A 22,784-nucleotide genomic window follows, 5' to 3' on the forward strand; every position below is an offset into this window, starting at 1 on the left:
GAAAAAGAAACCACAATAAACACAAATGATACACAATACAATTGCTCACTGGCCACCAATCAATAGGTGCTGTGGTGTGGAATACCCCTTTGGGTAGTTTTGGTCAGGTGTCCTGTTTCCCGGCTTCCCATGCCCCTCCTCCCTGGCAGAGCATGAGTCTCAAAACTCCTTGATCAGAGTACACATTACTTAGCAACAACTAAAAAAAACATCAGTGTTATCAGTGTTGTTCTCAGACTAAAGTCGAAAACACAGCACTACACCAGCTACTACAAAGGTGAAAAATGACTGCTGCTGCTGAACCCAGGACATAAAGTAGTTTCCTATGTTGATAGAACATTTGTATTTGTGAATTGTGATGTTAGTTTTAGGTGGCTCTTATTTTTTATTACTAGCAAATATGTAGTTAAAGTAAAAGGAAGTTGCATGTAGAAAGTCCACCAAGAATGTCAAGTTCCACACATTTTTTTTATTTTTACTTTTTTTTTCCAAAAAAAAACGGTATTTTTGAACTCTTACAGATCAGTCTCACCTCCGTGTCTGGCAAAATCTTAGAGCAGATTCTCCTGGAAGGCATGCTAAGGCACAGGAAAAACAACAAAGTGCTTGGTGACAGCCAGCATGGCTTCACTAAGGGGAAATCCTGCCTGACCAATTTGGTGGCCTTCTATGATGGGGCTACAGAATTGATGGACAGGGGGAGAGCAGTTGATGTCATCTACCTGGATTTGTGCAAAGCTTTTGACACTGTCCCACACGACAACCTTGTCTCTAGATTGGAGAGACATCAATTTGATGGATAGACCACTCGGTGGATAAAGAACTGGCTGGATGGCCGCACACAAAGAGTTGTGGTCAATGGCTCAATGTCCAGCTGGAGACCAGTAACGAGTGGTGTCCCTCAGGGATCAGTGTTGGGACCGGTCTTGTTCAACATCTTTGTCGCTGACATGGACAGTGGGATTGAGTGCGCCCTCAGCAAGTTTGCCGATGACACCAAGCTGTGTGGTTTGGTTGATATGCTGGAGGGAAGGAATGCCATCCAGAGGGACCTTGACACGCTTGTGAGGTGGGCTGATGCCAACCTTATGAAGTTTAACCATGCCAAGTGCAAGGTCCTACACCTGGGTCAGAGCAATCCCAGGCACAGCTACAGATTGGGCAGAGAAGAGATTCAGTGCAGCCCTGTGGAGAAGGACTTGGGGGTGTTGGTTGATGAGAAAATGAACATGAGCCAGCTTCAGTGTGCGCTCGCAGCCCAGAAAGCCAACCGTATCCTGGGCTGCATCAAAAGGAGCGTTAACAGCAGGTTAAAGGAGGTGATCCTGCCCCTCTACTCTGCCCTTGTGAGACCTCACCTGGAGTATTGTGTGTGGTTCTGGTGTCCTCAACATAAAAAGGACATGGAACTGTTGGAACAAGTCCAGAGGAGGGCCACAAAGATGATCAGGGGACTTAAGCACCTCCCATATGAAGACAGGCTGAAAAAGTTGAGGCTGTTCAGCCTGGAGAGGGCTGCATGGAGACCTCATAGCTGCCTTCCGGTATCTGAAGGGGGCCTATAAGAATGCTGAGGAGGGACTCTTCATTAGGGACTGTAGGTATAGGACAAGGGGTAATGGGTTAAAACTTAAACAGGGGAAGTTTAGATTGGATATAAGGAGGAAATTCTTTCCTGTGAGGGTGTTGAGGCACTGGAATGGGTTGCCCAGGGAGGTTGTGAATGCTCCATCCCTGGCAGTGTTCAAGGCCAGATTGGACGAGGCATTGGGTGATATGGTTTAGTGTGAGGTGTCCCTGCCCACGGCAGGGGGGGTTGAACTAGATGATCTTAAGGTCCTTTCCAACCCTAACTATTCTATGATTCTATGATTGTAGTGACAGGACAAGGGGGAATGTTTTAAGCTTAAACGGGAAGTTTAGTTGAGATGTAAGGAAGAAGTTCTTTACTGTGAAGGTGGTGAGGCACTGGAACATGATTCCCAAGGTTGTTTAGAATGCTCCATCCCTGGCAGTGTTCAGGGCCAGGTTGGACAGAGCCTTAGGTGACGTGGTTTAGTGTGAGGTGTCCCTGCCCATGGCAGGGGGTTGGAACTAGATGATCTTAAGGTCCTTTCCAACCCTTACTATTCTATGATTCTATGGTTAGTTGTTGGTTGTTTTTTTTTTTTTTTAGTTAGCACACATCACCTTAATACTCAAGTAATTTCATGCTAATTTAGTTATACAAGGAATCCTCTGTCAGTGTTAAAAAGCTTGTAACTTACTACTGAAATCCTGTGGACGTAGCTGTCTACACTTAAACCGTTTCTTATAATGTATTTATGGACTCTAATGCTACACTTTGCTGTGTGGTAAAAATCTTTGAGAATATGCTAAAAAATTAAATTTGCTATTAGTATGGGCTAAAATTGATAGCCTTGCTTGATATAGTCTTGCTGTACACAGCATTGCAATGTCGCATCTTTGTATTTCAGAGTTTTAGTCACCAGAAAGGTAATTATTTGAGAAGCTCTGTGGTCAGATTAGGTGCAATGCCCACAATGGGAAGACTGGTGAATTCTGTTGTTACATTTTACAGCTAATGGTGGTCTAATAGAGATTCATTCAAGTAAGAGTTATGCCAAAAATGCAAATGGAACTTTAAAAGGGTCTGCTTGGGGATACTGGAAAATGCAGGTTCTTCTAGATAAGAATAGTAATGGGTTCCTGGGTGTGAGTTCAGTTAGATCAGCTCTATCAGAATAATGCATATCTAAAGAAAGCAGTCGACTGTAGGATTAATAACTGGAATGGATGATAAGAGGGTTAAAATTTCTTCTATCAAAGCAGTTCATTAGCTGCCTGACTAACTTTGATAGGAAAGTGTCTGCTAGAGAAAGAACTTGGTAGCATTTAGTTACATATAATTTAGCTGTCTGATATCACTGACCCAATCTGATCAAATAAAAAAAGAGAAAAAAAGAAGACATATCGAATACGGAATAAAGTTCTTAATAGAACCTCACAAATTCCTAAACCCCTAAATGAATATGCAATTAATCATATAGCTTGCACCCATATATAAACTAGCAGTAGGCCACAGCAATCTATAGGTATCTATAGGCAGATCTCTCTGTAATGCTGAGAGACCAATGAACTTTTTAACAAGTACAGATTGTTAGGGTCACATTTAATCTCATTCCCAAAGCATTCACATGTAATCCATAGATGTCTGTGCTCATTTAATTTTAGCTGGAATGGGAATGGTGCATAGTAAGGTCACTCTGTAGACTTTTACTAACATTGTTTAATGGCAAAGTTGAGGTGTACACGTGATATAGATGCCTGAAATGGCTCTTTATGTTCAAAAGGATAGCTGTGCTCTGTACCACTGAGGACCATGAAATTTTGTTACTGAATTCAGTCACAGAAGTTCCAGACTTTAAGAATGCCAAAAAGGTTACACTGCTTAGTCTCAGGCCATAGAACTGGATGGAGAATATATCTGCACGCTACGAGAGGGTGGAATTGTATCCTTCCTTATTACCATGTCCAAAGCTTGATTGCTTGTATTAGCCTGCACACATAGTTATTATCTTTGAGAGAAGTCTGAATCATCATATTTGTTTGTGTTTTGTTTTGTTCTCTTTTCTTTTTAATTTCAGCTTCCATATTGAATGTATAGATCTTAGAAGGAAATTAGAATTAAAGGGAGTTAAGTAAAAGTCATGCCAACTGCTGCAACATTATTAGTAACAGAGATTCTTTACTGACTTTGCTAAATTGATGATAAATTTCTGTAAGGGAGGGGATGCTTTGAAGTAACTTAATGGTCAAAATACAAACCAAACAAATGGGTGTTCTCCCTCTTGAGTATGTGGCCTATGTATCACGTAGCTCTTATGATGAGCCACATTAAAAACAAACAAACAAAAAAGCAACAAAAACCAGCCCAATGAGAAACCAAAATCAAATATTATAAAAGAGGATATAGATATTCAAAATGGACACAGCTCAATATAATCCAGAGGGTTAGAAAACAGTACAGCAACTTCAAATTTGGCCAGTGGATTATACCGAAATAGGCACTGCTTACTTTGAAGTCTTAAGAGGTTTAATTTGATTAAAGTCCCATTATTATTTTTAAAAGGACACAAATGTGAATTTTACTAGGTGGTTCTTCATATTAAAGGTTCTTAAAGATTTTTATAATCTCCACTACTGAAATTAAAAAAAAAAAGGATTGATCTGGTTTTACTCATTATGTAACCACATTAGGTTTAATCATTTAATTCTGCCCATTGAATTACAAGGAAGATGAATAAATGTCAAATAAGCAGTTATATTACAGAATTTGCTTCGCTTGAATATGTGAGAGGAATATAAGCACTTTACAACAGGTTTTTGATGTAAAATCACCTTGATTTCTTTGGTTTGATTACGTTTCTTTACTGTGAGAAGGTGAGGCAACTGGAATGGGCTCCTCGAGGAAGTTGTGGTTACCCCACCCCTGGCAGTGTTCAAGGCCAAGTTGGACAATGCCTTGAACAACCTGATCCAGTTGGAGGTATCCCTGCTCACAGCAGGGGGATGGAACTAGGTGATCTTAAGGTCCTTTCTAACCCAAACCATTCCATGATTCTGTGATCTTATGGTAGCTTTAGCATGTGTAGAATGGGTAAAGGTAGCAATTTCCAAGGGCTTACATGTCAGCTTTACAGAGGTATTTAAATGCCTAAAATGTAGATAAGCACCAAAGATAATCTTTAAGAATCATGATAGAAGTATGCATCTCACTGATTTATTGACATTTCATTGACTTCATCTGACACCTAAATGCAGGATTGAAAATAATGGGAAATATGGCCATGAGAGAACTGTTATTATTGTCCCTGCAAAAGTGCTCCAACATAGAATAGTTGGTTGAAGTTATAACCTCTCCCCCGGGTTGCTGTTGTTCATTGTGCAAATAACTGAAAATCTCCAGTTATCAATTCTTTTGTAGATATCTATCTATCTATCTATCTATCTATCTATCTATCTATCTATCTGTCTGTCTGTCTGTCTGTCTGTCTGTCTGTCTGTCTATCTAATCTATCATATGTCTCTACATACTACTGTCAGTTAAATAGTAGTGAAAACAGTCAGTTTACTGCTTATTTGTTTCTGGATACAAATCGCACTTTAATGAACAAAGCAAAGTTTACAGAGATCAATACAAATGTTTCATTTTCAATCACAATGATATTCTTGTCAGAGATACAAGATACACAAGAGTGTAACCACCTCTATTCAGGTACATTCATCTCACAGGTGGGAGTGGTTAAGAGGATCCAATAGTAAACTATTTTTTTCAATACCTAGACTTGAGAGGCCCAAGGTGTGGATAGGCTTCCCTAACATAGGATTTCTTCTGTCAAGGATATTTTACTTTCTGCTTTTCTTTCTCAGTTGATCTACCAAAATCTGAATTTAGATTATTTAATTCAAAATATAATCTGAAACATTTATGTTGGGTTTAACAAGTATATTTGAATTCAGTTGTCATAGAGTGGCTGTTGAGCTTGTTAATCTTTACTGTAGCAACCCCCATCAGAACTTTTACTTCTTTCTTGAACTATATGCCTTTTATTTGGGTTTGGCAGAGGGTTTATGTACAATTTAACATTTCTATTTATACAAGTTTCATCCAAAGGTCACAGTTTGTATGTATTGCAGGAAGTTCATAGGCAGAGCTTTTTTAAAAAATAGTTTTGGTCACTAGAGCAGTCTCACAAATGAAAAAAAAAAAAATTCCCACTAAAGATCACATTCATTGTCATGTTTTGCTCAAAATATACAATGATAAGTGCATTTGAAATCAAGCATGGTTTCCAGAAAAACATTGCAAAAAGAATGTTCCATGTAATGAACATCTGGTTTGTTTATCAATTTTTTATTTAGCTTAAATCACTAGCTTTCTCACAAACTTTTTTTTTTTTTTAATCAGAATAGAAGCTCAGAAAATGCGCAGATGACCTGTTTTGAAAATTGACCTGTAGCCTATGCAATGGTGATAAAAAAGCAAATCCAGCTGAGTCTTTTACTTTGTGTAGTGAAGCTGGATCATGGAAATGTTTAATCTATGTGCAAGAAAATATGTCGTGTTGATACTTGCTTAGCTGATGTCTGATGTGAAAGATTTTGAGTACACTTACTGTGTGCTCAGAGATTATTAGAAAAATGCATTTAATCACTGGTGCAGCTTTATACCTAAGATAGCCACCTGAGGTTGCATCTCATAGTGAAATGTGTCCTGCAACATCTTGAAGCTGGGAACTGTTCACTCTTCACATGCTAAGCAACCACCAGAAAATGCAGTCAGTTCGTAAGCATGATGCACGGCCTTGTAAATCTTGGTTGCACAGATTATCAGAACAGGGGTTTAATGAAATACTTGGAAGTGATATCTCTGGGTGGAAGTAAGGATACTAGTGAGTTGACGGGGAAATCTATAAACATGATCAACAAAATTATGAAATGTTGAAAGACAGGGAGGAAAGGTCTACCATCACAACAAAATTAATTCTCAGGGGAACCGTATTAATATAAGCAATAACGTCTGTACTGTCAGTTAAGCAGAAATATCTGTGACCTGTACTTTTGGTATGTTTTGTACCAGCCAACATAGATGAATAAAATATATAGAGATTTTCTATTCTGCTTGAATTCATTCTTGAAGTTGCCTTTGAATGTTTTAACAAGGCAGTAGGTGAAGATGGTGAATGGCATAGGTGCAGCGCCCTTTTAAATGTCTTGGCAAAAGCACAGTGTCAAACCGGAAGAAAACTGTACTGCACCGTATCAGATATATTAACCCAACATGAGCCAAAGCTGTGTTACATGGAAGTAATGGAAGGAAGGTGTGTGCCAGTAATGAAGAAATTTTGCCAGTAGTCATTGCTAGGTACACCATTCATGGTGATCTCATCTGAGAGTACTTGATAAATAGAGCTGTTTTGGTATTCCTTAACAAGAGGCAATATCTGATGCAGTTTAGCAAGTGGTCTAATGAGTTCTGTGACTGCAGTCAGAGCAGAAAATAGTTTTCTGGGAAATATTTAGCATCAAGAACAAATGAAGTATTGTCTTTAAAATAGAACAAAAATGTAGTAAGAAGATTCTATGAACGAAAAGGATGCAAACAGATTTTTTTAAAACAAAAAGAAACCCACCACCACTTTACCAGTCACTTCCCCCAAGAACAAAAAACCTAAAGATATAAGGCATTGAAAGTATCGAGCTGGCTGCTTTATCACTGGAATCTGGAATTTGCTACTTCATTGAAGCAAGGACAAATAACCTTCGTGGAAAGCCTGTGTCTAGTAATACAGAACTACTTAGGCTGAAGGAGAAGGGTCAGCCTGACGCAGGTCATTGCTTAAAAAATGCTGAGGACAGAGCTTCCTTTCACTAAAAACACTGTTGAAACAACATAATTGAATCCATGGTGCAAGTGGATATAAATGGGGATTGCTGGCGCTGCTTTGGCCTTTAAGAAGTAATACATAATCCTGTAATTGAAAACTTTGTCCCAGAGCAATTCCCAAAGACAAAACAAGTCTGTGTGGTTTTCAAACATTTTAACTATCCTGTCTCAGAATTCTCTTCTTGTAGGTCATTGTATGGCAGAGGTATCTTTCATCCACATTATACAGGAGGAACTCATCCCATCTTTTCTCAGAAGGAGCATTGACTGCATTCCTGGCTCCCTGATCAAAGAAAAATTGGCTGACTTTGTCTTTTCTCTGAGTAGGCCAACAGGTCAGTCAGGAAAGCAGATAAATTCTAGGTATTTGCATCTCTCAACAGTGTTGAAAGGAGGAGTGTTGAATATGTGAATTCCTACAAAATGAGAGTTAGCAGTTACTTTGATACAAAGAAAATGAGAGATCTTTTAAATTGCATTCACAGTCAGAGTTGAAATACCTTGAAGTAGATGGCAAAGACTAAACCTTTATGTAACTGTCCCAGAGAAATGTTTTAAGCACATCTTTGCAAAGCTGTCTTTGCACATCATGCTTTAAACCAAGCTTCAGTCTCATGCTCTGAGGAACACTAATAGTGTGACAGACCTAACAGATCAAATGGTTGGGTCCACTTTTTAGTGAAGTATTAAGATGTGTCCCTTTATTATCCAATTTTTGTCTTCTTTTTAAGTAAGGACAAGTCTTTTTGGGTATTTGAGCATGAAAGGTTGTTAGCCTGGGGCCTTAGGCAATAAATTGATGTTTCAGTGAAGGCAGTCAACCACCTGCACAAATTTAACCTTTTTAATTCTATTTATTGTCTGAAAATATAGCACCAGGTTAGATGTTTCCTGGAGAGCTGAGTTTGGTGTGAGGTATTCACTTTGTTACAGCTTCTTTGAGATCACTGTGAAGTAGTTCCCTGTGCTAAATGAATAGCTCTCTTATCATGACCTTTTAATCGCTTCATCATGAAGATGTCTTTTATTTGCTACAAGAGTCTACTTCATGTTACCCTGTCAAAGGAACTGTAATATCATAAAACGGCCACAACAGAAACTAATACAGAAATATGGTACAATAAGAGAAAATTAGTGAAGGTCAGCCTAGTTGACTACAAGCAGCATCATGGCCTGCTAATGGGAAGTGCTGGAGTGGGTAGCTAGCTGTGAGCTCAATTGTTGGAAACTGCATATAGAGGTGATATTTTGCTTGGTTTTGTAACAAGGTAGTGGAACAGAAGGGAACAATATAAGCCAGCTAGCAGGACCAGCAGCACTAAAGAAATCACAGAGATAAGGGAGATGAATCGGGCATGATCAAAAAGGAAATTTAAAACTAAAGATTACATTTAGCCATGATGGTACTTCGGGAACTCACCCCTAAAGGCAAGATATACTTTACATGCTGTCTTGACACAGGTGTAGTTTATTGAATGTACTGGAGTTCACACACTGGTGCAGAGCTGATGTAAGAAGGGGAGAAATCTAAATTGCAGCATTTATACCATTTGAAGAGTTTAAAGAGGTTATCTAGAGCATGGTTCAGAGGGATGGAGTCCTGGCCATGTTGACTGCCTGAGTCATAAAGGTTTGGTTGCAGTACAAAAGTGCTTAACCACAGATTTCAAAAGTATTTGAGAAACCCTTTCATAGCTCAACTTACAGGCAGATAAATACACAGTCAAGACAGACAGTCATTTTCTTATTAAAAAAAAAAAAAATATCCCACCACAAAGTAGCATACAAGAAGTCCCCTGGACAGTCTAGCACCCAGAAATGACGTTAAAGATGTCTTGATATCACTGTGGGAGAATCCCAGAGAAGATGACCTACACATGAGAACCCACTACATTCTTGCTTTTCCATGTGGCATATCCACACTAAGCAATTAATGATGATGGTAACCAAGGTAGAGAAAGGCAGGAAGTTTGTGTATTTGAGTGCTTTGACTGTATGTCATTTTCCTGAGAAAAAGAAGGCAGCTCTAAATGCCACTCTATCCTGCATAAATTTCCTTCATCAGTCGCAAGAGCCACCATGCCCGCACAGTTCAGATCTGCTTACTGCTTTTCCTCCCTATTGCCTATTCTCTTTTTGACTCAATTCTCTTCACATTCAGCCCTGTAAGGGACTCTGTTCTGGTTTGCTATGAACTTGTTCTTTTTATTATTTCTCTTTTTTCCTATCCCAATACTTTTAGCACTAACTTTTTGTCTTCCTTCTCCAATCTGGCATGCTTGCTTGTTTACCCATCTGCTTTCCCCAGCCTGGTTTATTTTCCATTTTCCCTTTGCATTTTTTTCAGATCCACAGCCATTTATCTCATTGCTTGTCCTTTCTCCAGCTCCACAGGGTCTTTTCATCTCCTCATGTCATTTGTAAGTAAAAAGCAGAGGAGCATCCGGTATCTGCTTTCTTACTGCTTCCTGAGTAAGCCAGATTGCCTGGAGAAGAAAAGACATAATGAGACTTAGTTTTTACTTCAAAATCAGCCTATTGTATAGCTTGATTTTCTTTTGTATCATCATCATTTTTGGGGCATATTCAGTTCAATTTTGTGCTCAGAACCTGGACATTTCATTTTACATAGAATGTGACTTTAGAAAATATACTTTCTCAACATCTTTTTTTATCCATTTCTTTACACACAATTTTTCACTTGAATCACCTTATGTACATTTTTGTAAATATCACCACATGTTGAAGTGTATCTCTTCAAAACAAGGTGTTATCTTTTCTGCATTAGCCTATTTTATCTTTAGCAATCCGTTTGAATAAACACAATATGTGAGGAACATATTACCTAGGAAAAGCTGAGAAGAAAACCAAGTCTTGGCTCGATTCTTTCTTCTACAGTATCCCAAAGAGCAAACTAAATTAAACTATCACTAAAAACTAAGGAGAATTGATGAAGCTCTGCCTTCAAGAATCTGTGATTTAAAATATATTTTGGTTTCAATTGACAGCTTTAATATGTGTGAATATACTCAATCCAGGTTTCCCATAAAGGACGACTGTTGTGCCGGATTTGGGTTCTACTGGAAAGACCCTGTAAAGAGATCAGACTGTTTAAATGATCAGGCAGTATTACTTAAATACATATGTTTCAAAGACAGATTTAGTATCCTCAGCTGCAGTGATGAGCAGCAAGAGCTCTCAGCAGCCTTGTATTTTCATGGCGATAAAGTTCTGGCTGTGTTAGAATTGGTATCTTCTATTTCCCCTTAATGCTAGTCCAGATCAAAGTACACATGAACGTTGTGAAGCTGCCTGCAAATCAGTTCAGGGAAAACCAAGTTTCTGCTAATCCAGAAATAATCATCAAGTCTAAATTTAAATCATACTGAATATGAATGTGAGCATACACTTAAGAATTATATGCATGTGCATGTGTATCAATATAAAAAATGTACGTTAGGCTTGAGGCTTGAGATTTACCAGTTTTGCTGTCATGTAGCAATGATTTCAGTGAAATCATACCTGGTTTTTAATGCTGAAAGTGAATAAGCCAGAAAAAAAAAAAAAATAAGTTTTTGTTGTAAGTCATCTCATACAAGACTCAAGAAACATATTTTATGTGATAGTATAACTAATAGAATTTCAAGTGACAGTGATATATGAGGCTTTCAAAAGTAGCAGTGCAGAACATTCTTTTTTGAATAATTCACTCATCTGAAGTTGTTTCATATTCAAAAAATGATTGAGTTGCGTATCCAAATATAGGGTGGTCTATCTCAGCTGTTGATGTAGAAAAAAAAGAAATTTTAGTGGTTATTCTGAACAGTGGTTTGTATCACATTACTGTTTGCTAGATGAACTGAGTTTAACCGACTGTGAATTAACAGTCTGCAGTGGATGTCTTTTTCTTGAGATAATTAATCTTATTGAGAAATTATATGTGGAACAGTTGAAGCTTTAGCAGATTTTCTAGAGGTGCTTTTGTGTTTAGGCTTCCATGACAGCTTTTTCTCTTATAGATAAATTTCATGTCTAGAAATATCTTGCCTTTATATTTATTTTGATCTGGCAGCATATCGTTGTTACAGCTGGCAATATTTCATACCTCAAAGTATTAATGCTAACCGTAAATTATTATCAATGATATGCAGTGGTTCTTATCAGTCATGACAAGTAATTGATGTTGATTGAAACAAATAAATATGATGCTTTGCAAAGTTATAACCTTGTCATTTAACTTCAGTGCTCAAATGCATCCAGCTATCTTAGATTAACTCTTTGCAATTAGATACAGAGCTTTCAGAAATGAGATATTCCACCTATGAAGGCCAAATATTGGAAAAAAATTATAGAGAGATTTAGACATCAATATTGGCAAAGTTTGCCTCTAGTTTTTTGGTTCCACAATTGGGTAGAAGCACTAGGATTCAAAGATGTGTGGGAATTTGTCATCTCATTATTATAGACACTTTGGTTGGTCATTTCTCTGAGTTTACTCTGAAATCCACTGAAGAACACATTGGGAATCTCTGTGTATGATATTATTTAAAATGAGAAGTCCCGTAAGCTTTGTTTCAGATGTAGGAGGTCAGACAGTACGTTATTCAAGCACAATGATCATAGCAGTCCTTCCTAGCTGTAGGAACTATGAATTAATGTATCATTAGCTTCAGTTTAAATTTAAGGTAAGCTGAAAAGTTTTACTGGATTGTGTGCAAATCTGCAATTCATGAAGGAGTTAAATTCTGTGCTTCTCTCTAATCCATATATGATCCATATTAAAGTAGTCATTAAGTCATGTTAAATTCTTTTTGAATCTGGGACCAGGAAAATAACAGCCAAACACTACACCTCCCAAGAGCAAAACGTACAACATTACTAGAGCATGGTGTGAACCATTTTTGGTGTATACCTCTAAGTGAGTTGAACTTTGGTACCAATACACAGTCTGAGGTTTCACTGTATTTGTTGCCGTGGCATGAAACCAACAGAAATCCAATCTTTAACCAATATTATTTTCATAAATATGCAGAGTCAGTCCATATTGTGTGTGTTTTATTCAAACTCTTCATTTGTAGTGTTAGTGTTATATAGTAGGTTTATATGTCTGTGGCTCAGAAGTTAATTCTGCAGAGGTCTTTCTTTAACGTTAAAACACTGAAGCAGCAAATTACCTGAAACCCAAACATGGCTGAGCCATATTTAGTTGCTTAATGCCCTTCAGAAGCAGTTCCTGTGCTGGAGAACACAGAGTCTAGACAGGCAAGTGGGGAACATTTGAAGTGAATGATAATAGAGTTTTAAAGAAAGATGGATTTAACCTGATGTTATTGATAGCATTGACATTAATAATTTATTTAGCACATAAATTGCAAAATAGATGGAAGTTTCATCCAGCAGCTGTAGTCATGCTACAGCCTTTGGCAGTAGTCATGCTCCTGCTAATTTTATCTTATTAACTCCGTCACAGGTTTTACTAACAATGGTGTCACAAATCTCACAATCTAAAGGGAAGAAAAGAATATATAATTTTTATTGTTTTGTGAAAGTTCTGGGTTAGCACATCAGATACTGATCTTCTTTGCACTGCAGCCCTAGCAGTCACATGTAAATCTCATGAAAAGGAAATAAGGAATAGAATGTTATGTGAATGTTGATCCTCATTTTTTTGGAGAGCAAGAAGTTGCTGCTTGGAATTCTGATGGCATAAGGCAAAGACTAACACGCTCCCTCTGTAACTCATTTGCTTTCAACAGACTAGCACAAATGACAAAATTTGGGCACAAATAATTTGGTGTTCTCCAAATGTGTAGCAGAATAGAGAGTTTGTATACGACATTAATAACCCGCTCAAAGTCTTTTCCCATTTTCATTACTGAAAATTAGAATTTGTATAATTTTGTATAAATTGTATAGGCTGTGATTTTGTATAGAGAGTGAACTTGAATGTATAGTAACTCGACATTGTAAAAATATGTAATAAAGTTATTTATTTTAGCTGCCTCATTTCATGCTAGCTAAAAATTAAGTAACAAAAGTCAGATCTCTGCCATACAGCAGAACGTTATAGAGCCATCCAGCCTCCTTTTAGCCTTGATTTTTAAGCTGTTACATTCTGTGTAGATACTAATTGCTGTTTGAAAATGCTGTGGCTGGATCAACGCAGTGCTTGAGGAGCTGTGCCAAAGCCCTGTGTGTGAGCAATGTGGGCTCATGCACAACTAGCTCAGTATTGCACTACATTGCACTCCAGTTAACTGGGGTTTGATCACATGGAGTTAGATGGATTGTGTGCATCTGTGGGATAGACTTACCCAAAGTCAGCAACACAATCTCATTTTGTCTCCTGATCACTTGCTTTCGATGTGACTATGTTGCAAGCATAGTGCATTAATTTCAGTAATCCTTCAAAAAGTCTCAGTAACCATTCTGTGCATCTGTGTTTCATTCTGTGTCCTCATGTGAGAGTACTTTCTTGCATGAATGGTTGGTTACCTTTTAACTTGGCCTTGTAATCGCTTTACTATGGCAAAGTCTTTTGCTTTGGTTTTGAACATAAGCAGATTTTTCAGTAATTCTTAATTCTGCTTAATTCAATTGTAGAAAAGAGGATGAAGGCTAAATTCTACTCATGTTGCTGTTCTTCAGACTGAGTACAAAAGCCAGTAGCTTCTGTGTCTGGCACTCACCAAGCAAGTTTAAAAACAGGCTGAATCATTTCACTAATGTATTATGAAAGACATTAAAAGTGAGAAGGGCCACAAGTGAATGAAAAAGTGAGTGTCCTTGGCAATATGTCTTCCTGTTTATTTCTGCTATTCAGTGTAACCTCTCCCTTGATTTCTTTGTTTACATGCGTTTTGTGATATAAAGTGTAACACAGGTTATTAAATAGGAAGGATCAATTTAGTTTTAGGTAGGCCTTTTTTTCAGTTGGGCTCAGGAATGTTTGCGTCTCAGGAAAACTGCTGTTACAGATGTGATGGCCTGAAGAGAAAAGTGAGACAATATTTGTGGGAAGAGGTAATATCTTTTATTAGACCACTTGATGTAGCTGGAAAAAAAATAGAAAAGCTTTCAAGCACACAAAACATTTTCCATGTCAGGTTCTCTAAACTTTCAACTGCATAATAACTGACTCATGCCTATGAAGCAATAAAAGTAGCTTCTTTCCCTTTTTATAAATAATACTGTCTGACAATCATCCATTTTTGGACAAGCATCCAGTATTGCAGCAGTTAAAACTTTCCACAGTTAAGTTTGATCATCATAGAATCATATAATGGTTTCGGTTGGAAAAGACCCTATGATAATCTTGTTCCAGCCACGCCTTGCTTTATCTGCTGTGTCACTTGCTTTAATTCTAATTAAATCCTTTAATTTGTAGAAGAAGAATATAATATTTTTTTCATTCAGACTAGTAGTCTCTTAAAATACTAGATTTTGTTTTCCATGTGATCAGAAGTGTAAACACATAAAAAATCTGATATCTCACTGATGAAGTGTAGCAATCTGTATGGTCGTGAACTTTATCTGAGAAACTGCCTCTCTTTCCAAGTCAGTGTATGTGTTTTCAGATGAGTGTGATAGGCATGATGGAATAGACTGCAATTTTAGTTATTTTATAATAGCGGAATGGTAGGATACGGAAGAGGAAAATGGATGACCCAGGGAACTACAGACCAGTCAGTCTCACTTCTGTGCCTGGCAAAAACTTGGAGCAGATTCTCCTGGAAGGCATGCTAAGGCACATGAAAAACAACAAGGTGCTTGGTAACAGCCAGCATGGCTTCACTAAGGGGAAATCCTGCCTGAGCAATTAGGTAGCCTTCTGTGATGGGGCTACAGAACTGATGGACAGTGGTAGAGCAGCTGATGTCATCTACCTGTACCTGTGCAAAGTGTTTGACACTGTCCTGCATGACATCCTTGTCTCTATATTGGAGAGACATCAATTTGATGGATGGACCACTGGTAGGTAAAGAACTGGCTGGATGGCCGCACGCAAAGTGTTGTGGTCAATGGCTCAATATACATCTGGAAACCAGTAACAAGTGGTGTCCCTGAGGGACTGGTGTTGAGACTGGTCTTGTTCAACATCTTTGTCGCTGACATGGACAGTGAGATTGAATGCACCCCCAGCAAGTCTGCCAGTGACACCAAGCTGTGTGGTTTGGTTGATATGCTGGAGGGAAGGAATGCCATCCAGAGGGACCTTGACACACTTGTGAGGTGGGCTGATGCCAACCTCATGAAGTTTAACCATGACAAGTGCAAGGTCCTACACCTGGGTCGGAGCAATCCCAGGCACAGCTACAGGTTGGGCAGAGAAGAGATTCAGAGCAGCCCTGAGGAGAAGGACTTGGGGGTGTTGGTTGATGAGAAAATGAACATGAGCCAGCTTCAGTGTGCACTCGCAGCCCAGAAAGCCAACTGTATCCTGGGCTGCATCCAAAGGAGCTTGACCAGCAGGTCGAAGGAGGTGATCCTGCCCCTCTACTCTGCTCTCGTGAGACCTCACTTGGAGTATTGTGTGCAGTTCTGGTGTCCTCAACATAAAAAGGACATGGAACTGTTGGAACAAGTCCAGAGGAGGGCCACAAAGATGGTCAGGGGACTTAAGCACCTCCCATATGAAGACAGGCTGAAAAAGTTGAGGCTGTTCAGCCTGGAGAGGGCTGCATGGAGACCTCATAGCTGCCTTCCGGTATCTGAAGGGGGCCTATAAGAATGCTGAGGAGGGACTCTTCATTAGGGACTGTAGGTATAGGACAAGGGGTAATGGGTTAAAACTTAAACAGGGGAAGTTTAGATTGGATATAAGGAGGAAATTCTTTCCTGTGAGGGTGTTGAGGCACTGGAATGGGTTGCCCAGGGAGGTTGTGAATGCTCCATCCCTGGCAGTGTACAAGGCCGGATTGGGTGACATGGTTTAGTGTGATGTGTCCCTGCCCATGGCAGAGGGGTTGGAGCTAGATGATCTTAAGGTCCTTTCCAACCCTTACTATTCTATGATTCTATGGTACTCTGCTGCTTTTTTTTTTTTTTTTATTATTATTAATGGGAAGGGCATATATTTTAAATAGTCTCTGTTATTTGCTAGGTACAATACAAATAAATAGATATCTGCCTTAGGGATATTGCATGTGAGATATATACCACATTTTGCTGATAAACTTTGGAATAACTGAAAATATTACTGTAAATGCTAAAATTTTCAGTGTATTTCATATGCTATCACTTTTTACCGTTCTTGCTCAGACTGAGGTTTGTTATGCCCTGTGAGAAGTCTTTATTGAACCTGAAAGTAGAATTTACAGTTACAGCAGCATTGAGAACTGCAAAGATGAGTTCAGAGTATTTGTGTCAGCATGGTTAAAAATGAAAATGTAGGACAGTCAGTTCACTACTTTCCAAAAAGCTTTGCCAGCCAGGAGGCATCTTTATTGCTCTGAGTAAGTAACACGTAAAAGAATATAATTAGTTAATAATATAGGGATTTGATAAAGGATGCCTGAGTATTTTGTGATTGCATCTCTATGAGGTTCTAATGCCATCATATCCCCTCTGTTTCCCTGGAGCTGAGGGCCTTCATCCTGGAAAAAAAAAAAGCAACTGCTATTGAGGTTTTCTTGGCTGCTTTTTAGCACAGACATTATTCTGCTGAGGGATAATTTCCAAATTGCCCAGGACAGACGAATATTTCTTGGAGTATATTACAGAATTAGTGGAGTGTATTTGGCTAAATATATAGGGCACATAGCTTTTCTGAATTTTGCTGGCCTGTGCATCAAGTTCCATGATAGTATTTCATTTTAAGAAACCTTAGAAAGACGAAGACATTCCTTGAAAGGTAGAAAATAAAGAACACATAAAACCCAAAACACTATGTCATCAAAAAATTGAGGTCATGATTGATAAGTGTGGAGTTTTTTTATTGTTTACTGTTAGCTGAATAATAGATTGTTATTTCAGTAAGTTTTGACTGGAACAATTTGTCTTGAAAAACTTCTTTCACCTTTTCCTTTAGATTCTTAGGTTTTTTTCATATATAAATGCAGCTAACTTTTACAGTATTGGGCAGCATCAGATGAAAGCTAGTCTTCAGTTTATAAATTGATAAAAGCCTGAATTCAGAAGAAATATGTTTCAAAACATTTCAGAATAGTAATGATACCACTTTGGATTTGAATGGCAAAGACAGTGATTGTAATGTTGGTCTCCTCTGGTGTGAAGCTCTTTCAAAGGCATTAATACTTGTAACACAAAGATACTAATGCTTCTACATAAATATTTCAATAGCAAATTTACTGCAAAGCAAGAAGAGAGTTTCCATGTAAAATATGAGTTATTCTTTTTGTTATAGCATATTTTGTATTAAAATCACAAAAATACTTATTATTTTAGCATTTCTTGTTGAAATATATTCTTTTTTATATATATATTTATTTTCTAAATAGTTATCAGTTCTCTACATGTTATCTGTAATATCCTTTTTTCCTTTCCCTCGAAGGGTGAGACTCATTCCTCTTTGCTGTAACTGGCTATATGAGTCTGGCCCTTTAACAGGTCTGGCAGATGCCCTTCTGGATTACCTCTGGCAGTGTACCCCCTATGCAGGAACCACCATCATTTAACTATGTTTGTTTGCTTTGCTGTCTCTTGCCTCTCTAGCAACATAAAACTTATAAAAGAAAGGAGGAGCTTTGAAGCCAGTGTTTTTTCTCGTTGTCTTACCAGCAGTACTTGAGTAACTCTGTCTTGATACGCTCTCAATCACATTATTTACCAAGTTATTTTTTTTCCCAGAAACCCCACTGATCTTTAAACACTATGGTGTGTAAGCAAGTAGTCTACTTCTGCTGTGTATATGATTAGATGTGTATGTATATATTGTATAGAGACATGATAGTAGATATGTTTATGGCAGTTATTTAGGGAAAACAGATCAAATTACTTGGAATGTTTTTTCTTGGTGTGTTTGTACCTCCTACAGCAATCCTAATACTATTATAATTTGTTTCTATTTCTGTCACAGTATTTTTTGGACCTTAAATGGCCAAACATTTTATTATAACCTGTAACATAAAAAGCCCTTAAGTTTGGTGCATTCTTATTAATACGTCTGTGATTCTTCTCATTGAAGCAATACTTGATGTTAGTCATCATAGATGTTGGAAGTGATTCTTGTCTTAAGGGAAATTTCAAAAAAGGAACATTCAACAGTTGCACAAAGTACAGTTACTAATCTTAACAGATATTTGTAGGCTTCTTGCCGCATCACCCAGCAAGGATTTAGGACATGCTAAATACTTCGTGTGTGTTGGCCAGAAACTGATAATGGAAACAGAGTCAGTGGAAGGATGTTTTTGATGGTTCTGTTACTGAATGATGTCCACATATAATAATAACCTCTGAAACCCTTCTTATATGTGATAGCAGCAAATTCCAATGGCTCTGTTCATGTGTGATTCTCCTTTGTCTCTTCTCTTTGGAAGAGATAATGAAATATTCCTGGTGCAGGTAACATAAACTGAAATGTTCCGAACACATATACCTATATCAGGGTTTAAGCTTTACAGCTGTATCTGTTTTCCATCTAACTGGAACTCGCCTGACAGTGCCTAGACGTATGTCCTTCATGTGCCAGGCAGAGTTACTGTAACTAGATAGACATGAAGCTAACAGCAACTCTAGTGTGTCACCCTGTGTTTCTTTCTGTCAGTAGTTTACGTTTTAAAAAAGCTTCTGTTAGTTCAGTCATAATTAATTACCAATATTTTTTATATTCCAAGACCACATATTAATTTAAATTCATAATAAAACTAATTAATATTATGGAATTATGCTATTTTCATAATGTGAGATGTAGTGATAAAGAAACAAGCTAGGTTAAAACCAATCATCCAAGCCTGGAAGACAGCAAAATGTCACTACCTGTATATAGACTGACATTTGACTGTAGAGAAAATGTGTAATAGTTTGATTTTATTTCAGCTTTCGGTGTGGTGATGCATCACATTATACATTGTACCATGCTGTTCCCCACCATGGATCTTCTGGGTCCGCATACGTCAGGCCTTGATATTTTGCACTTAAATGGCAATTCTGTTGAGTTCAGTTGACTTCAACAAATAAAGATGGCAGCATAAGACTGTGCATTAGATTTAATTTTCTTTCCCATCCATGAATCATGGGGTTTCTGAGACCAGAAATCATTTGTGACTCCTGATGAATCAGGTTTACTGACAAATAGGTTTTTTTCTTTTACCAGAACTGTTGCATACGAAAAAATCTCAGGTAAATTAAAAAAAAAAAAACTAAACCAACAACTTTCCCTGAATTTCAAAGAAAGTCAGTCAAAATCACACTGAAAGATGATTAAGGAAAGCTACAACCAGCGGAGCCCAGGGAAGCACTTAGTTTGTTCTGTTCTGTGAGCCATAGCCCAGAAGGGCGTTCGGGCTGTGCGTAGCATGCAGTCAGAAAAATACCATATGACCTTGTATCTGTCTGCATTTCAAGTAAAATAATTGTGATGCCTGTACAATCATTTTGACCATAACTTGATGAAGAAAGACAGGGAAAAATGATTTATTTACCTAATGTACATTATTGGAGTTTTCTTTTGGCTTTGCTCTGCTTTTTAAAATCCTTTCCTTAAACAGGAGCACAGATTTTTCTGACAGGAGCATTTTCTGTAAAGTTGTTGTACAGGTTAAGTATCTGATCAACTTCATAGATGAGTATGTGTGTCTCATACAACATTCAAACCCTGGTTCAAGTCTATTGGTTATAATTCAGTAAAATCTTTCAATAGTAACGATACTGGTGATCACAGGGATTGAAAGACTGGCTATTGTAGTGGTAGTCTGTATTTAATCCAGTATTTGTTTTTTGTCTTTTTTTGTCACAGGTTTTTCATTATTCTTATACAGCTTCATATGTGATTTATAACATACACACCAGGTAGGTCATGTTGTTTTTTCATGATGTCATTCTCGGTGGTTCTATACATAAGATGATGCCAGTGTGTTCAAGTAAAAATGTGTACATTTTTTCAAGGGAAGTTTGGGAGTTAAACCCTCCAGAAGTAGAGGATTCAATTTTGCAGTATGCAGCCTGGGGCATCCAAGGACAGCAACTGGTAAGCACAGACATTAAAAATGCTTTGGCTTAATAATGTATTTGCTCCAGACGGATTGAAGTAATAAATAAAAAGCCTTAAAATAAGTCTTGTTATATATTTCTGCATGATGCTAATATGATCCTGTTACACCCTTTTGGGGATCTATTTATTTATTTTTATTAAAAATATGTAATCATGCTTTTCCAGTTTAATCCCAATAAGCAAATTGTATAGCTGTTAAAGGAATAACATCATCTAAATATACACTTAAGTAATTTTCATAATAACCATCTTGATGACGACTACTAATCTGGGAGAAGGAAAGTTGAAAGTGAAGGAATTTTTCAACGCAAGATCGGTGAAAACTGTGGGTAAAAGAAAAAGCTTGACATCCAAAAGTGGATGTGATGGATTCAATGAAAAGTGGTGTTTTTATTTCAGTATGAAAATCGTTGCTGAGGCCAGTTGTGCTACATTCAACTCATAGTAATAAAACCAGAAATGCTATGCTTCATATATTGTTTTGTACCAAAAGTTTTGCCATTTGTTATGAGCATAAATCATCCATAAATCATCCAAGTATCATGACCAGTCTCAGTATGAGAATAAAAAAACTGTGGGTTTTGAACAACAGTGCTTTTAAACTGACCTGGCTCGGTAGTTAAAGGCAAGACACTTCAGAAAAGCTTCAACTATCTGAATAAGGCAGGTAATCCTTGTTACATTTTTCTAATAAGCTTATTAATGCTCACAGGCATGATCCAGAAGCCTCTTTGCACATCTGACTTGTTCATGCAGAGAACATGTTTAGAGATCATATCCCGTTGTTTATGTCATTCGTCAAGATGGTGCGAATGTAAAAATGCTTCTGGTTAGAAGGTATTTCATTAAGCAAGTGAAGGCAGGAGGGAAAAAGTAACTGGAACATGCTTGTGTTTTAATAATTAACTATATTGTTTATTAATAATGAGAGTGTGATGACAGGATTGATGGCAACAAATACAGGTTATTTACCAGGCATTATTGTGGAAGCTGGCAACCTATGTAGGCTGTAGCAGAAAGGTGATGCATTTGCAAAATTGAACAGAATTTAAAAATAATTTAAATAAAATTTCAGTTCAAAGAATTTCTGTGCTCTGATTCTTATTAGTAATCTCAAGTACAACTACAATTACATGCAAGTGTATTTTTTGTTTTCCTGAGATATATCTTAAGAACAGCGACAGACTACCAATCATAACCTTCAGAAAAATAATAAATCAGAATAATGCTATCTTTATCAGTCTTGCCTAGATTTTCATTCTGGAACTATGTATAAATACCTTCAGATATGGGCACAGGTGGACTTCTATTAAGTCTCAGAACTTGAAAAAAGTAGGTAGTTGTTTTAGTTACAACCTGACTCGTCCAAAACTTTTGCATAATTAGTGCCTCAGTGAAGATAACATTACTCATCTTTGTTAATGTTCCTAGTAAAGTTAATGCCATGCTTTAAAAATATCTGCTCTACTATTTTATGGTGCCATATGGTCTGCAGAATTAGGAAATAATAACTTTGATTAAAACACAAAGTCTTCTGTACACTCTAAATGATACCAAGTATTGCCATATAGATATACACCTGCAATGACAGTATACTGAAGGTCACTTCCATAAGAATTGCCAATAAGAAGGATGTCCTTATGAAGCTGTTTATGTGGTAAAAGGAGGTTTCTAAAGTGACAGTAGTGCCTTGCCACACTACCTCCCACTTCACCAGCAAGCCAAAACTGTAGGAGCATGAATGAGTAAAAGCTGTTGTGAATAATGGTTGTTGCCACTGTCCAAAAGGACAGCTGCCTCTAGCAGAAACAAGACAGTAGAGATCATTCCAGCAGAATAGGTTCAGTAGAGAAAAGATGTCTTTTCCATGAAAAAAAGACATAGTAATTACTTACTATAAGCAAAAAAAGCAGTGGAACAATTGCTCCAAACAAGGCGATCATAGTCTATTCATTGCAATTTAAAATTAAGCGGAGAACAAATTGTATACAAAGTTTTCATCTAGAAAGACCCATGACACATATCCTGTGACCATCACATTAAAAAATTATATGTAGACCTCTAAAATGAGGAGCAATAACACCCTTCCAGGTGCAGTGGAGAGGATAATAGCAATACTATAGCCATGACTGGTTAGCAAAAATTGCACACGTAAACTGCAAG

The 22,784-nt window shown here is 37.5% G+C and overlaps 1 protein-coding gene across 2 annotated transcripts in view; it reads left to right on the forward strand.

The window, feature by feature from the left end:
- Positions 1-22,784, forward strand: part of DPP10 (dipeptidyl peptidase like 10) — a 563,994-nt gene that overhangs the window by 468,134 nt on the left and 73,076 nt on the right. For both annotated transcript variants that reach the window (XM_057424792.1, XM_057424790.1), the window contains exons 6-7: positions 20,367-20,419; positions 20,516-20,597. In XM_057424792.1, coding sequence (XP_057280775.1) covers positions 20,367-20,419; positions 20,516-20,597 — 135 coding nt within the window. The remainder of the gene's footprint in view (positions 1-20,366; positions 20,420-20,515; positions 20,598-22,784) is intronic.

Source organism: Pezoporus wallicus, unplaced genomic scaffold (genome assembly GCF_028554395.1).
Source record: "Pezoporus wallicus isolate ANWC-B61680 ecotype Strahan unplaced genomic scaffold, APGP_CSIRO_Pwel_v1 contig_8394, whole genome shotgun sequence".
Taxonomy (NCBI): domain Eukaryota; kingdom Metazoa; phylum Chordata; class Aves; order Psittaciformes; family Psittacidae; genus Pezoporus; species Pezoporus wallicus.